Raw genomic sequence first — 15,646 nt, forward strand, 5'->3', positions numbered from 1 at the left:
CCTGTCCTCTCAGTGTAGCTCTGTTGTAACTGTGGGAAACTCATTTTTCAAATTTGTTATTACTCTGAATGACCACAATTCATTTGAAGCTTCCTTCCCTTTATATGACTGAGGTTTGTGATTAAATGATTCCTTTTCCTTTCCTGCACACCTTTTTGATTTACTTGAAGGTCATAATTGTCTTTTTTTCCTTTGTTTATTATTTGCTTTATAATTCAACTGTAAATTCTCTATCAGTTGTCTAAATCTCCTTGTAAGTCTTCATTCATATCAGTTATCTCTCAATTTCATTTTTCTACAAAAGGGGTTCCTGGAGCCTTTTGACTTACTCCAATCTGGACTGTATCACCCTCTTTACCTGGTGTACACTTATTATCTTGGGATCTCCCTTCACTCTTATCCTGGGATTCCTTTTGTCCTTTTCCTGCATGGATCTGTTTCCTGTACCTATATCTTCATTCTTTTTTACTAGTATTCTGAAATTCCACTGTGATATTTCTTGGTATAGGCTTATTTCCTCCATTGTGCTGAGCACTAGGTGGACTTTTTTGATTTAGAAACTCATGTCCTTTAGACTGGAAAATTTTCTTGAATTGTTTTTGTTAATTAGTTAAGCCTCTCCATTTTATCTGGTCTTTTATTATTTGTCTTTTATTATCTGTCTTTTACTATCTGTCTTCTGGTGGTTTTATTATTTAGATGTTGGAACTCTTGGAGTGGTCCTCTTTTCTCTCCATCTGCCGTATCTTTTTCCTTTTGCTTTACTTTCTGTGATAGTTCCTCAACTTCATCCACCAGTCTTTTTCTTGAGTTCTTAATTTCTGCCGTTATATTTTGTATATCTAGCTTTTCTGATTTTCTAAGTATTTTTTTTAAATAGATCTTGGTGGTTGTGTTTTTTTTCCCTAGAAACCACATCTCTTGTATTTTTAAGAATTTTAATGATAATTTACTTGTTTAAAGTTTTTGGTTTCTTTTTTAAGATTTTATTTATTTAGGGGCGTCTGAGTGGCTCAGTCGTTAAGCATCTGCCTTTGGCTCAGGTCATGGTCCCAGGGTCCCGGGATCGAGCCCCGCATCGGGCTCCCTGCTCCGTGGGAGGCCTGTTTCTCCCTCTCCCACTCCCCCTGCTTGTGTTCCCTCTCTCGCTGTATCTCTCTCTCTCAAATAAATAAATACAATCTTTAAAAAAAAAGATTACTTCTTTTTCTCCCTGAGCACGGAGCCTGATGTGGGGCTTGATCCCAGGACCCTGGGATCATGACCTGAGCCAAAGGCTGACGCTTAACCACTGAGCCACCCAGGCGCCCCTGTTTAAAGTTTTTTTTCTCTTTATATATTCTGTGTTTCCTCCAAATTGTGCCCCCCCTTTTGTATTTCTTTATTTTGATCTCATTTTCACGTTAGTGGAGTTCCTCAGATGTCTGATAATCCTCCCCACCCCCTTATACTAAGGAAGACGAAGGAAAGGAAATAAAATATGAACAGCTCTGACCTTGTGAGTAGGGCTAGTTGACTATGAACTTCACTGAGCTATTCAGTTGGAGAACTTCCCAAGTCTATACCTCTTAAGTCTTTCCTCTTAGGGTAATCAAAAGCTCTTCTGGTCTCTCAACTAGTGGGGTGGCCTAGCATTCTTGTGGCCCAGAAGGGAAGGAGAGCTTCAGGTTTCAATATCCAGTAAGAAATATTTATTTTTCCTGTTTTCAGTATGGTATCTCTCCCTCCAACCCTCACTCCAAACCACAGTTGGGCTTGGTGGTTCTCAAGTAGAATTTTCTTTTATCCTTAAAATAATAAGTCTTCAATAAACCTTACAGCATAGAGAAGGAGAAGGGATCTGAAGATATGACTGCTTTCAAGTCAGACTTTCAAGTCAGTTTTTAACTTTTTATTTTGAAATAATTTCAGACTTATAAAAAATGTTTCAAAAATAGTACAAAGAGTTTCCATATACTCCTTACCACCTATGGGAAGCTTTTTAGAAGAACAACTTCCCTGGATCATGCCCTCCTAGATTCTAATTGGGTCAGTCTGGGTTGAAGCACAGGAATATATCATTCCAGAATGCCCTTAAATAGTGTGCATCCAGGTTAAGGAACCACATTCCTTAGAGACTGTATAGCTTAAGAAATCTTTATTCAGGGGTGCCTGGGTGGCTCAGTCCGTTAAGCGTCTGCCTTCGACTCAGTTCATGATCTCAGGGTCCTGGGATCAAGCCCCACGTCAGGTTCCCTGCTCAGCGGGAAGTCTGCTTCTTCCTCTCGCCTCTGCCCCTTCCCACTGCTTGTGTGCACTCTCTCTCTCTCTCAAATAAAATCCTAAGGAAAAAAATCCCTGGTTTAAAAAAGAAAGAAAAGAAATCCTTACTCATTAAATAAAATCATTTATTCATTCAATAAAAATTTATTGAGCAATTATAATGTATTAGACACGGTGCTGGACACTAGAGATAGAGATGATAAATGAGTAAAGTTGCTTATTATTAAATAGGTAAAACATCGGTAAAGACAAGGAATTATGATTCCCTGGGATAAATGCTGTATTAGAGCTACACAACAAAGGGAACTCTTTCCTTTAGCCGGGAGAATTAAGAACGGTTTTATGTCTAAGTTAAAAATTTGAGCCAACACTTGAAACCTAAGCAGGAATTTCCCAAGCGAAAAAGTATGTTCTAGTAAGAAAGGGCAGCCTCCATAAAAGCAAGGAGTTATGAAAAGTTATGATATACTCATGGAGTGGTAAGAAGATCGATGTAGTGTGGTGTATATGGTAGGCAGTGGAGGGAAGTAAGGTTGGAGAGGTAGGTTGAGGATGGATTTTATTTATTTTTTTAAGATTTATTTATTTTTAGAGCACAGGGAAGAGAGGCAAGGGAGAGAGAACCTTTTTTTTTTAAAGATTTTATTTATTTATTTGAGAGAGAGAAAATGAGAGCGCACGAGAGGGAAGAGGGTCAGAGGGAGAAGCAGACTCCCCGCCGAGCAGGGAGCCCGATGCGGGACTCGATCCCGGGACTCCAGGATCATGACCTGAGCCGAAGGCAGTCGCTTAACCAACTGAGCCACCCAGGCGCCCCAAGGGAGAGAGAACCTTAAGCAGACTCCCCACTGAACACAGAGCCTGATGTGGGGCTCAAGCTCGGGACCCCAAGACAGTGACCCAAGCCAAAATCAGGAGTTGGACGCCCAACAAATGAACCATCCAGGCACCCCAAGGGTGGATTTTAAAGGCCTTTTATGCCATGATGAGTTTGGATTTTATCATGTAGTCAGTGGGAACGGTGGATTAATGTAATAGGGAGTCATCAGTTCAAGCACAATGGTTTATTTTTGATAAAAATATAGATGGTAGCAAGGGATGTGACCTTTAATAAAGAAAATGAAAATGGAGATCATTGAGTAGGATATCACAGCAATCTGAGAAATCAGGAAAGTCACTATTATATACATTCTTATTATAACTACCCAACAAAGAAATCATAGTCTCCAGTAGAAATAATTGTTTGTAACCCTTTACCTTTGTTTTATTTTTTCTAGGTTTGAAGTCCTGAGTTTTCTCATGTTATGTTATAATTCTGCTATTGTGTATATGCCTGCTTCATCTTACCAGTCTCTTTGTCGGATGGGTTCCAGGTGAGAAGAATAATTATCGTTAGCTTTCACATTCATTTATTTGACAAATATTATTGAGCACATATTCTCTGGTTAGGTGCTGTTCTAATTTGTTGCAATAGAGCAGTAAACAAAACTCAGGAAGCTTACATTCCTATAGGAATCCTTATCATCCCTCATGTATCATGACTTTTGAAAATATTTCAGCATTAAAGAACTATTTTCTAGCTGAACATTAAGTTAAGCCAAGATGTCGTAAGTTTAGGGTGGTTTAGTGAAACACCTAATCACTGCCTGTATGCCAAGTTTTGTAAATCACTTTGAGAGCTTTGAATAAATAGTCCTATATGTGGAAAAAGTCTAAAGGAATGTGAATTTTTTCATTTACATATTTCACAAATAACTGTGCTTTGGATAAGTTTAGCAATAGCGCCAATTATCTGTATGTCTCATTTGTATTTGTGTGTTCTAGTCTTTTTTTTTTTTTTTAAGATTTTATTTATTTATTTGACAGAGAGGGAGAAAGAGCAGGAACACAAGCAGGGGAAGTGGGAGAGGGAGAAGCAGGGAGCCTGATGCGGGGCTCGATCCGTGGACCCTCGGACCATGACCTGAGCCCAAGGCAGACGCTTAACGACTGAGCCACCCAGGCGCCCCTGTGTGTTCTAGTCTTTACTAAATCAGAATTTCTAATAATTCGGACAGAGCTGAGCTGAAATTTAAACATCCAGTATAGAAAAAAAATTTAATATAAATTAGTTTCGAGTCAGAGTAGCCTTTGAATCAGAGAATTTCCATTATAGAAGGAACCCTGAGTTCATTCCATCCAACTGATTTTTACTTGAGGAAACTGAGCCCCTCAAAAAGGTTAAATGCTGTATTAGTTTTCTGTTGCCTCATAACAAATTGCCACATACAATGAACTTAGCAGCCAAATAGCACACATTTATTATTTCCACAATTTGGGTGAGGAGTCTAGGCATGTGTTAGCTGGGTCCTCTGCTTAGGGTGTTATAAAGCTGTGATTAAGATGTCGGCTAGAGGTGCAGTTTTATCTGAGGCTTAATTGAGGTATTATACGCTTTTCTTGGCCGAATCCAGTTCTTCTAGTTGCAGGACTGAGGGCTTCAGTTTCTTATTGGCTCTCTGTTGAAGGCCAGCCTCAGTTCTTTGTCTCCCCAGCATAGGCAGCCTACAACATGGTAGCTCACTTCTTTTAAGCAGAGAAAGAGTGAGAGACTCCAGGAAGACCTGCAGTACAATTTTGTTATATAACATAATCACATAATCATGTACATGTAGTCATGGAAATCCCATTATCTTTGCCATATTCTGTTGGTTGGAAACAAGTCATGGGTCCCGCCCACACCCAAGAGTGGGGGATATACGGGGTGTGAATACCAGGACAGAGGGATCATGGGGATTCATGCCCCCCTCAAGAGACTGTCCACCCACAAATGTTTTGTTCAAGTTCATGCTATTATGTTACTGGGAAGAGAGTAAGGTTCTATTTATAACAAAACTGTTTTTGCTAATTGGGGAAAGGCCAATCTAAATTAGCTATAAGTTTGATTTTGTAGATTCTCTTAATATAGCTATATTATTTTCACTTGCCTGTAATAACATGATTAATGACTAACAAAATTTTTGTCTCTAACCTGATTACTGTTATCAAGAGAGTATACTATTTAAACACTTACTACCTATCCATAGATAAGTCTATAAGTAACTATTGTTGATTCGTTAAAACAAAACCTGCCAAATCTCTAATTTTTGTGGCGCTTGGTAGACTTTTTTTAAAATAGATTTTCTTTTCCTTTTTTTTCTTTAAAGATTTTATTTATTTATTTGACAGAGAGAGACACAGCGAGAGAGGGAACACAGGCAGGGGGAGTGGGAGAGGGAGAAGCAGTCTTCCCGTGGAGCCCAATGTGAAGGCTCGATCCCAGGACCCTGGGATCATGACCTGACCCGAAGGCAGATGCCTAACGACTGAGCCACCCACGCACCCCTAAAATAGATTTTCTTTTCTTTTTTTTTTTAAGATTTTTATTTATTTATTTGAGAGAGAATGAGAGCGAGAGAGAGAGCATGAGAGGTGGGGAGGGTCAAAGGGAGAAACTGAGTAAGGAGCCCAATGTGGGACTCGATCTTGGGACTCCAGGATCATGACCCGAGCTGAAGTCAGTCGCTTAACCAACTGAGCCACCCAGGTGCCCCTAAAATAGATTTTCTTAACAGCAAAAATGATGATAGAGTTTAGTAATCCTCACACTTCTGTTCATATATTCCCTAAAGAATTTTAAAAATCTGTGTAGCTCTCACAAATTTTAAGTTAACATTAAAATTTTTCATTTTATCTTAAATAGTTGCAAATGGTATGATTTCTAGTATGTAAGTATTGACATAATAAAATAATTGTTAGGTTAGTATTTTAAATGTGTATAATGTAAATACCAACCATCATCCATATGAAGAATAGATGAACAGGCTTTTAATAGTCTGACATTATATTATTCCTTTTTCTCCTTGAAATTGATCTTTCCTACCACTTTACTCACATAATTTTATCCTAATGCCATATTATACTTACAAGTCTTTTTTTTCTGTTTAATTTAACCATTGTTGTAGGTCTTATTTTGTACTTTTGGGTTTTTTTGTGGTTGTTTGGTTTGGTTTGAAGTTGGTGTTGTTTTTAAGTAGATTCCACATTCAACATGGGGCTCTAACTCACAATCCCAAGATCAGGAGTCACATGGTCTCCTGACTGAGCCAGCCAGATGCTGCTATGCTTACAAGTCCTTTTATTGATCTCTTAGTTGTATATCTCTGCTACAAAAATATATATGTAAATTGAGATTTTAAACTTTTTTAAAGATTTTATTTATTTATTTGTAAGACAGAGAGAAAGAGCACAAGCCCTGGGGAGTGGGAGGAGAAGCAGGCTCCCCGCCGATCAAGGAGCCCAACAGAGGGGCTCGATCCCAGGACCCCGGGATCATGACCCAAGCCGAAGGCAGACGTCCAATCGACTGAGCCATCCAGGCGCCCCTGTAAATTGAGATTTTAAAAAAATTCTCAGATATCATAATGCACCAAACACTGAAAAATTTCTTTTGGACTCATTTACCATTACAATTATTCTAACAAATTAATTGGTTAAAATAATATAGGTACATTATAACTTTTGATAATTACTCAACATAACTTTTCTAGAAGCATCTCTTAATGAGATGAAGACAGAGAATTGTTGTGGCACTTTAATTTAAAAATGGCCTCACAGTGGCACCTGGCTGGCTTAGTCGATAGAGCGTGCAACTCTTGATCTTGGGGTTGTGAGTTCAAGCCCTATGTTGGGTATAGAGATTACTTAAAAATAAAATCTTAAAAAAAAATGGCCTCATAGACATCAGGTATTTTGAAATGTCCTTTTATTTGTTTTGAGATTTCTGTATCTCCCACCAATTCATCCCGATAAAATTTGGGACGTGTAAAAGTTATACAATTTTTTTCTAAAGACGGAGGAAGATGACAGACATAGCTATTTGAGAAAAGTTACTGCTTTTATTGATACAGTCCTCTAGAGTGTATGCTTTGTGAGGGCATGGATTTTATTGTTATCTTTTTGCCTGTTCATAACTGTATGCCTAGGCCCGGGACAGTGACTGGCACATAAGCAGGTACTTAATAAATATGAGGAATGAATAACTGAATAAATGAATTTATGAAAGGAAAAATGTTTAATGAATCATGAAGTCACACATGGCAAATGCCGTATTTTCCTAGGGTTTGTGTGAGTGGGTTTCCACGGCAACATGAAAAACACTGGAAAGAACTCTGTGGTCGAATAGTATTGGATCCCGAATTCATGGTGCAACTTCTCACAGGGGTTTATTATGCCATGTAAGTAGATAGACTGTGAAACTGAGTGAATTCTTATAACGTTTGGAAACTTAATATTTTCCTTTTTTTCTAATCAGGTGCACAACACTGACTCTTTTGTTCCATGGTGCACCATTATCTTCTTTTTCTAATATGAATTTTTTTTGTATTTTTTTAATGAATATACATTAAAATATGCTGCTATGCTTACATAGCAAGCAAATAACAAGAGCAGTATTTGTTATTTGAGAGCAGTATAATAATGATTAAAGACAATTTTTGAAATTGAGATATAATTGACATATAAGATTGTGTTAATTTTGGGTGTACAACATAATAATTAGATATATTTTATATTGTGAAATGATCACCACAATGAGTTTAGTTAACATCCATCACTACATACAGTTATGAATGTGATGCAAACTTTTTAAAATCTACTGTCTTAACAACTTTCAAATATACAATACAGTATGGTTAACTCTAGTCACCATACCTCCCCAGACTTATTTATCTTACAGCTAGAAGTTCGTACCTTGTCACCACTTGCATTCTTTATACCACCCCCACCCCCCACCTCTGGCAGCCACCAGTCTGTTTTCTGTATCTGTGAATTTGGGTTTTTTACCCATTCATCTGTCAGTGAATACTTAGATTGTTTCCATGTCCTGGTTATTGTAAATAATGTTGCAATGAATGGAGTGCAGATCTTTTTGAGTTAGTGATTTTGTTTCCTTTGGATATATACCAGCAGTGGAATTGCTAGATCATATGGTAGTTTTATTTTTAATTTTTTGAGGGACCTCCATACTGTTTGCCATACTGTCTGTACCAGTTTACATTTTCACCAATAGTATACAGGATTTCCTCTCTCCACATCTTCGGCAACACTTATTTCTTGTCTTTTTGATAAAAGCCATTCTTACAGGTATGAGATGATATCTCATTGTGCTTTTGCTTTGCATTTCCCTGATGATTAATGATGTCAAGTACCTTTTCATGTACTTGTTGGTCATCTGTATGTGTTCTTTGGAAAATGTCTATTCAGGTCCTCTGCCCACTTTTTTAATCAGATTATTTTTTAATGTTAAGTTGTATAGAAGTTCTTTATATATTTTGGATATTAACCCATTATTGGATGTATCATTGCAATCTCCCATTAGTAGATTGCCTTTTCGTTTTGTTGGTGGTTTCCTTTGCTATACAAAAGCTTTTTATTTTGGTGTAGTCCCAGTAGTTTATTTTTTCTTTTGTTTCTCTTGCCTGAGGAGACATACCTAAAAAAATGTTGCTAAGGCTGCTGTCTGAGAAATTACTCCCTGTGTTTCTTCTAAGAGTTTTAAGGTTTCAGGTCTCACATTTAGGTTTTTAATCCATGTTAGGTTGATTTTTGTGTATGATGCAAGATAGGGGTCCAGTTTCATTCTTTTGTGTGTAGCTGTTCAGTTTTCCCAACACCATTTATTGAAGAGACTCTCCTTTCCTGGTTGTATAATCTTGGCTCCTTTGTTGTAAATTCATTGACCAGGTATGTGTGGGTTTATTTCTTGGCTTTCTCTGTTCCATCTGATCTATGTGTGTTTTATATGCCAGTACTATACTGTTTTGATTACTATAGCTCTGTAATATAGTTTGAAATCAGGAAGTGTGATGCCTCCAGCTGTGTTCTTTTTCCTCAAGATTATTTTCCCTGTTCAGGGTCTTATGTGGTTCCATACAAATTTTAGGATTATTTCTATTTCTGTGAAAAATACCATTGGAATTTTGATGGGGATTACAGTGAATCTGTATATTCTTTGGGTAGTATGGACATTTTAACAATATTCTTCCGATCTATGAGTACAGAGTATCTTTCCATTTATTTGTGTGTTTTTCTGTTTCTTTCATTAGTGTCTTTATGAAAACTTCAGGTGTACTGTATATGATCTTTCATCTTCTTGTTTAAATTTATTCCTAGGTATTATTTTAATGCAATTGTGAATGGAAATTTTTTCTCAATTTCTCTTTCTGATAATTCATTTTTATTGTATAAAAATGCAACAGATTTTTGTATATTGATTTTTCTATCCTGCAACTTTACTGTATTTATTGGTTCTAACAGTTTTTTAGTGACATTGTTAGGGTTTTCTATAAATATCATCTTATCTGCAAACAGAGACAGTTTTACTCTTTCTGTTCTGATTTTGGATGCCTTTTTTTTTTTTGCCTAATTGCTCTGGCTAAAATTTCTAGTACTATGTTGAATTTTTCAAAGTAGGAGAGTAAGTAAGCATCCCTGTCTTGTTCCTGATCTTAGAGAAGCTTTCAGCTTTTCACCATTGAGTATGATGTTAGCTGTGGGCTTGTCATATATGGCCTTTATTATGTCAAGGTATATCCCCTCTACACCCACTTCACTGAGTTTTTATCATGAACAAGATGTTGAATTTTGTCAAAACTTTTTTTTGCATCTATTGAGATGATCATATGCTTTTTATCCTTCATTTTGTTAATATGGTATATCATGTTGATTAAATTGCAGATTTTGAACCATACTTGAACCCAAGGATAAATCCCACTTGATCATGGTGTATAATCCTTTTATTGTTGAATTTGGTTTGTTAATATTTTGTTGAGGATTTTTGCATCTATGTTCATCAGGGATATTGGCCTGTAATTTTATTTCTTGTAGTGTTCTTGTCTGGTTTTGGTATCAGGATAATGCTGGCCTTGTAAAATGAATATGGAAGTATTTCCTCCTCTTCTATTGTTTGGAATAGTTTGAGAAGGATTGATACTAATTCTTCTTTAAATGTTTGGTAGAATTCACCTGTGAAGCCTTCTAGTCTTCTGGACTTCTGTTTGTTGGCAGATTTTTGATTAGTGCTTCAATTTCCTTACCAGTAATTGGTCTATTCAGATTTTCTGTTTCTTCGTGATTCAGTCCTGGTAGGTTGTATGTTTCTAGGAATTTATCCTTCTTCTATGTTGTCCAATCTGTTGGTGTATAACTGTTCATAGTCCTTTTGGTACTTTTTAAAATAGCCAAAATATAACTAGTGAATAAATTGGAGTCTGAAAGTTGGTCAGGCTTTCTTTCTGGAAAACTGTCTCTCTTCATGGTTCATAACTCAAGTTTTCATGAATGCATTTAAATAGATTACTATAAATATCAACACATGATAAAAACTAATTTGTGAGGAGACATCTGTAAACTATTTTAAACATTAGTATTTGGAATCTTCATAAGTATGCTCCACGCTCAGTGTGGAGCCCAATGTGGGGCTTGAACTCATGACCCTGAGATCAAGACCTGAGCTGAGATCAAGAGTCAGACTTTTAATTGACAGAGCCACCCAGGTGCCCCTCTTCATTTTGTTCTTTTACCCAAAAGTGGGATAGTTTAGAAATGAAATGATGCAAAAATAAATGTGAAAATCTTGTTTTAGAACCAAAATAGTAGGACTTGGAACAATAAAAACGTTATTGTTAAAGATCAGAAATATTTGCTAGAGATAATTAACAGTCTGCTTCTCCACAGGTATAATGGGCAGTGGGACCTTGGCCAAGAAGTCCTTGATGACATCATTTATAGAGCTCAGCTAGAACTCTTTTCTCAACCACTATTGGTAAGTTATTATTCTTTATTAAACATATCTGTGCCTGAAAGGGGCACTAGTGAGTGAAAATACTCAGTATATAATATATGAGGCAAACTAAATCATTGAAGAAGAAAGGTTTATTCCATAACAGTTGGTTAACTGTTGGAGAGAAAACAAAATTGATTTGGATCCTCTACTACCACATATCAAAATAAAGTTCAGATAAATAATTAAATGTTTTGAAATCCTTAAAGAAAGAGGAAAAGGTTAGAAACATTTACTCAGATTTCTAGAGATGGAAGGATTTTCTAAGCTTAAGTGATGGGACAAGTCACTAAAAAAAAGTTGGGCTCCTTTTTTTGACCATATGAGTATCTAAATTCTAAACCTCCGGTTTTTTTAAAACAAAATTAATATGTATTGCACAAACTGAGAAAAAGATTCTCAACAGGCATGACAAGAAAGCCAATTAATATTTTATTCTATATAAAAAGATTTCATACTCTTCCACAAAATAAATATATTTCTAAAAAATAAATGTATTTCTAAAAAATCTTTCCATTACTAGTAGCAGTATAACACAACTCTGAACATCCTTTTGCAGAAGCAGTTCAGTAATGTGTGTTTGTTTTCTTTACCCACCATCCATGTGTAGCAACACATCCCAGAAAATTATTTTGAATTTTTTTAATGTATTATAAGCACAACATTGGTGTTATTTCTAATTGTAGAGGAATCAAAACAAAAGGTGTTTCACAGCAGAGAATGATTAAGTTTATGTTTACTTGATGAAATTATATATTCAAAAATTTATACTAAAGGAAAATGCTGGCTTATGTTAAGTGGTCAAGCAGTATACAACTATTTTTTAATCTGGACAAGACTGAAGCAACATACAAATGCTAATGGTTATCTAGGTGGTTCAACTGGATGGTTTTTCTTTGCAATTTTTATGTCTTCTAAGCTTTTTGTAGTGTTATAATGGTATTTTAAGAGTATTTTTGGTTTTTGGGGCGCCTGGGTGGCTCATTAGGTTGAGCATCTGCCTTTGGCTCAGGTCATGATCCCAGGGTTCTGGGATCGAGCTCCACATCGGGCTCCATGCTTAGCAGGGAGCCTGCTTCTCCCTCTCCCTCTGCCTGCCTGTCTGCCTACTTGTGATCTCTCTCTTTCTCTGTCAAAAAAAAAAAGAACATTTATGTTTTTTTGCTTGTAACACTTTGAGTACAGTTTTTTAATCAGATTTATTTGACAGATACGTATTTCATATTGTAGATTTTAATTGCAATTATATTAGCTTACAGTTTTTTTAAAGATTTATTGACTTATTTTAGAGAGAAAGAGATAGCACAAGTGGGAGGGTCAGAGGGAGAGGGAGATAGATTCTCAGCAGACTCTGTGCTGAGTGCAGAGTGCAACGTAGGGCTCGATCTCATGACCCCGAAATTGCAACCTGAGCTAAAACCAAGAGTCGGGCATTCAACTGACTGTGCCACCCAGGTGCCCCAAGAGTACAAGTTTTAAGGCCATTTTCTTTGTATTATATTTTATATTTTAAGCTAACTATAAATTTATTGAGGTAACATTTACAGTAATTCTTTGCTATTTGAATTTCCATTTTTTCTCCTCATGTCAGCATGACTAATTTTACTCTAAGGGTTATATTAAAACAAATGGAAAACAAGATAAAATAATTACATCATCATAATAATACTGTGTATTTGTGAGACTCTTTAAATTCATACTTTTCTCCTTTTAACAGTTTTACAAATTAAGTAGAGATGGCATTTCCAAGGTAATATAGGTAAAGAGAATCTCTAGCCTAGAGCAGTCTTTTGTTGTGCAGGGTCTTTGAGGGATCCAACAAACAACACTCCTTTTCTTTATTAAAATCTAGAGCCAGGTGATAAACAGAACAGTTGACAGGTAGAGAAACAGGCATCATCTTTATTCCTGATAAAAGCTAAATTGAAAGACTTACCTCCCCGCCCCTTGGTCTAGATGTTGGAACAGCCCCCTGGAGAAGTTTGAGTTGGCAGAGCTGGCACACTTGTCCAGGTTGCTGCATTTTACTCGTCCTTTCCAAGTGGAGAAGAAGTGAGAAAGACAGTTCTCCAGCTCAGGATCTTTGCTAGATTAGCACTACCCAATTAAGAAACATGCACCAGTTGTTGATAATTACTCGCCAGCCAGATATTTTCCTCTTTTTGTGGAGGGAACAGAAAGTGGTGGGACAAAATGCCAGACATGTTTAGGGAAAATTTCTCCTTAAGAAAACAAAGGAGTGGAAAGAAGGCTAATTTTTTTTTTTTTATGAGAAATGAAATTTTGCATGTTATTTTTCATCTGAAGAATCAGAAACTTCTAAATTTTCTTTAACAGGGTTCAAATGTTAGACAATTTTTCTTTGGAATGCCATTTCTCTTTGAAAGTGAACAACTTTAAGGAATCTGTGGGGTATGCAACTCACATTTTAAAAGTAAATTCTCATTTCAGAAGCCTGCCTAAAGGAATACAGAACAGGGGTGCCTGGGTGGCTCAGTTGGTTAAGCGTCCAATTCTTGATTTTGGCTCAGGGCATCAGGGTTGTAAGATTGAGCCCTGTGTCAGGCTCACACGCTGGGCATGGAGCCTGCTTAATATTCTCTCTCTTCCTCCCCCTCTGCTCACCCATTAAAAAAAACCAACAGAACAGTGGAGGTACAAACTTTTTTTTTTTAAGATTTTATTTATTTATTTGAGAGAGAGAATGAGATAGAATGAGCATGAGAGGGGGGAGGGTCAGAGGGAGAAGCAGACTCCCTGCTGAGCAGGGAGCCCGATGCGGGACTCAATCCCTGGCCTCCAGGACCATGACCTGAGCTGAAGGCAGTTGCTTAACGAACTGAGCCACCCAGGCACCCCGAGGTACAAACTTTTTTGACACATTGTGTACTTTCATATTTTATAGTACCACTTCATATACATATTCAAAAAATTATGGAAATGTGAAGTGTAAAATAAGCATAAATTATATATTCGGTGTAAATATGTGTAGACTTTATATTATCATTTTAGGTTGCCAATGCCATGAAAAACTCATTACCATTTGATGCTCCTGATTCTTCACAAGAAGGCCAGAAAGTACTTAAAGTGGAAGTCACTCCAACAGTGCCGAGGATTTCTCGGACAGCGATTACAACAGCTTCAATCCGTCGTCATAGATGGAGGAGAGAAGGTGAGTATAAAATTCCTATTGCTCATTCATGGATTCTAGCAAATTTATCACTGTTTCTATAGACTAGGTTAACACATGATATTTTGTACTCTATATAATTAAAATTATTTAGTTTTTAAATATAGCACTAGAAATATGTTTAAATGCCTGAATTTATTTTGATAAAAATATTTTTTTATAAAGTAGAAAGATATTATTTAGACTGCTGTATGAATGTTAAAGCAAAAAATAAGATCAAGTTAATTTTTGTCTTTTTTTTGAACTAGTAATAAGAATAGGATGGGAAAAAAGGTGCATGTATGAGCACTGTGGGAAAAAATTATATAACTGACCAATGGTGAAATACAAGCTATCCATAAAAAAGTTGATTATTGTATTTTCAATTTTTATCTTTGCTTTTCCTTTTTTTGGAGGTGCTGAATCCAGCAGTATTTCATAGGCATATGGTACTTGAATAGTCAAGCTGTCTTGCCTGAAATATATTAATTGCCACTTTAATGATCCCTATTTTCCTGTGCTATTCATTTGCAAACCTCACATTGTTCATCTGCCGCCTTATGTGTGTGGATGCTGTGCACACACATGTAACTATATAAATAGTCTTTGTGTTTTTATCATATCCATATATACATTCTCTTATCTGCCTGGGTCAAAATGCTCAGAAAAGAATAGAGCAGCACAAAAGCACTAAAATTTTATATGTTGAATCCCAGATGGCTTTGACTTCTCAAACGAGGCTGACTCGAGTATTCCTGGCTCCCCGATCCAACACGGCTCCACTGACCTAGGGATCAAACGTGTTCAAGAGGGGGAGGTGCTGGTGCGCAGGACCCCTGAGCACGGCTCACCGGAGCCCAACTCAGCAGCAGCCACAACAGAGGGTAGGACAGAGATGAGGAGGCAGAAGTCAGTGAGGCAGTTGCTGGAGAAGGATCCTGGCTCTCTGTCCCCAAGCAGAACATCTTTTCATTCTAGTGTGTGTTTCCACTATCCCAGGGTGTATTAGCTCCTCCTTGCAAAGCACACCTCCCCATATGCCTAGCACCAGGTCAGGTACAATCTTTAGTTACCATTTGTGCTGGCCTAGAGTGTGCATTCTGTGTAATCAAAGAACAGCTTGGCATGGCTACTAACAAGGCAGGGGCCTCTCTCCAAAAGGTCTGCAAATGCTTGGGATTTTTTCATTACTGAGCATGTTTATTCTAATATTAGGAAAGGAAAAATGCACCCAATGGACATGAGCCTTTTAGTCAATATAAATTGATTTCATTTATATAATAATTTATTCCTTAAAAATATGTGAAGAAAATTTTAAAGCATAAATATGTTATCTTTGAGAAATATGATTAAAG

At 36.7% G+C, this 15,646-nt stretch overlaps 1 protein-coding gene across 4 annotated transcripts in view; it reads left to right on the forward strand.

Annotated features, from left to right (window-relative positions):
* Positions 1-15,646, forward strand: part of HYCC2 (hyccin PI4KA lipid kinase complex subunit 2) — a 78,995-nt gene that overhangs the window by 56,102 nt on the left and 7,247 nt on the right. For 3 of the 4 annotated variants that reach the window (XM_028123039.2, XM_028123037.2, XM_028123030.2), the window contains 5 exons: positions 3,540-3,635; positions 7,401-7,517; positions 11,017-11,104; positions 14,135-14,294; positions 15,008-15,175. In XM_028123039.2, the coding sequence (XP_027978840.1) occupies positions 3,540-3,635; positions 7,401-7,517; positions 11,017-11,104; positions 14,135-14,294; positions 15,008-15,175 (629 nt within the window). The remainder of the gene's footprint in view (positions 1-3,539; positions 3,636-7,400; positions 7,518-11,016; positions 11,105-14,134; positions 14,295-15,007; positions 15,176-15,646) is intronic. The other variant, XM_028123048.2, reaches the window with a different exon arrangement.

The sequence above is a fragment of the Eumetopias jubatus genome, unplaced genomic scaffold (genome assembly GCF_037043125.1).
Source record: "Eumetopias jubatus isolate StellerSeaLion01/CBP00866 unplaced genomic scaffold, mEumJub1_p1.0 scaffold_3, whole genome shotgun sequence".
NCBI lineage: Eukaryota > Metazoa > Chordata > Mammalia > Carnivora > Otariidae > Eumetopias > Eumetopias jubatus.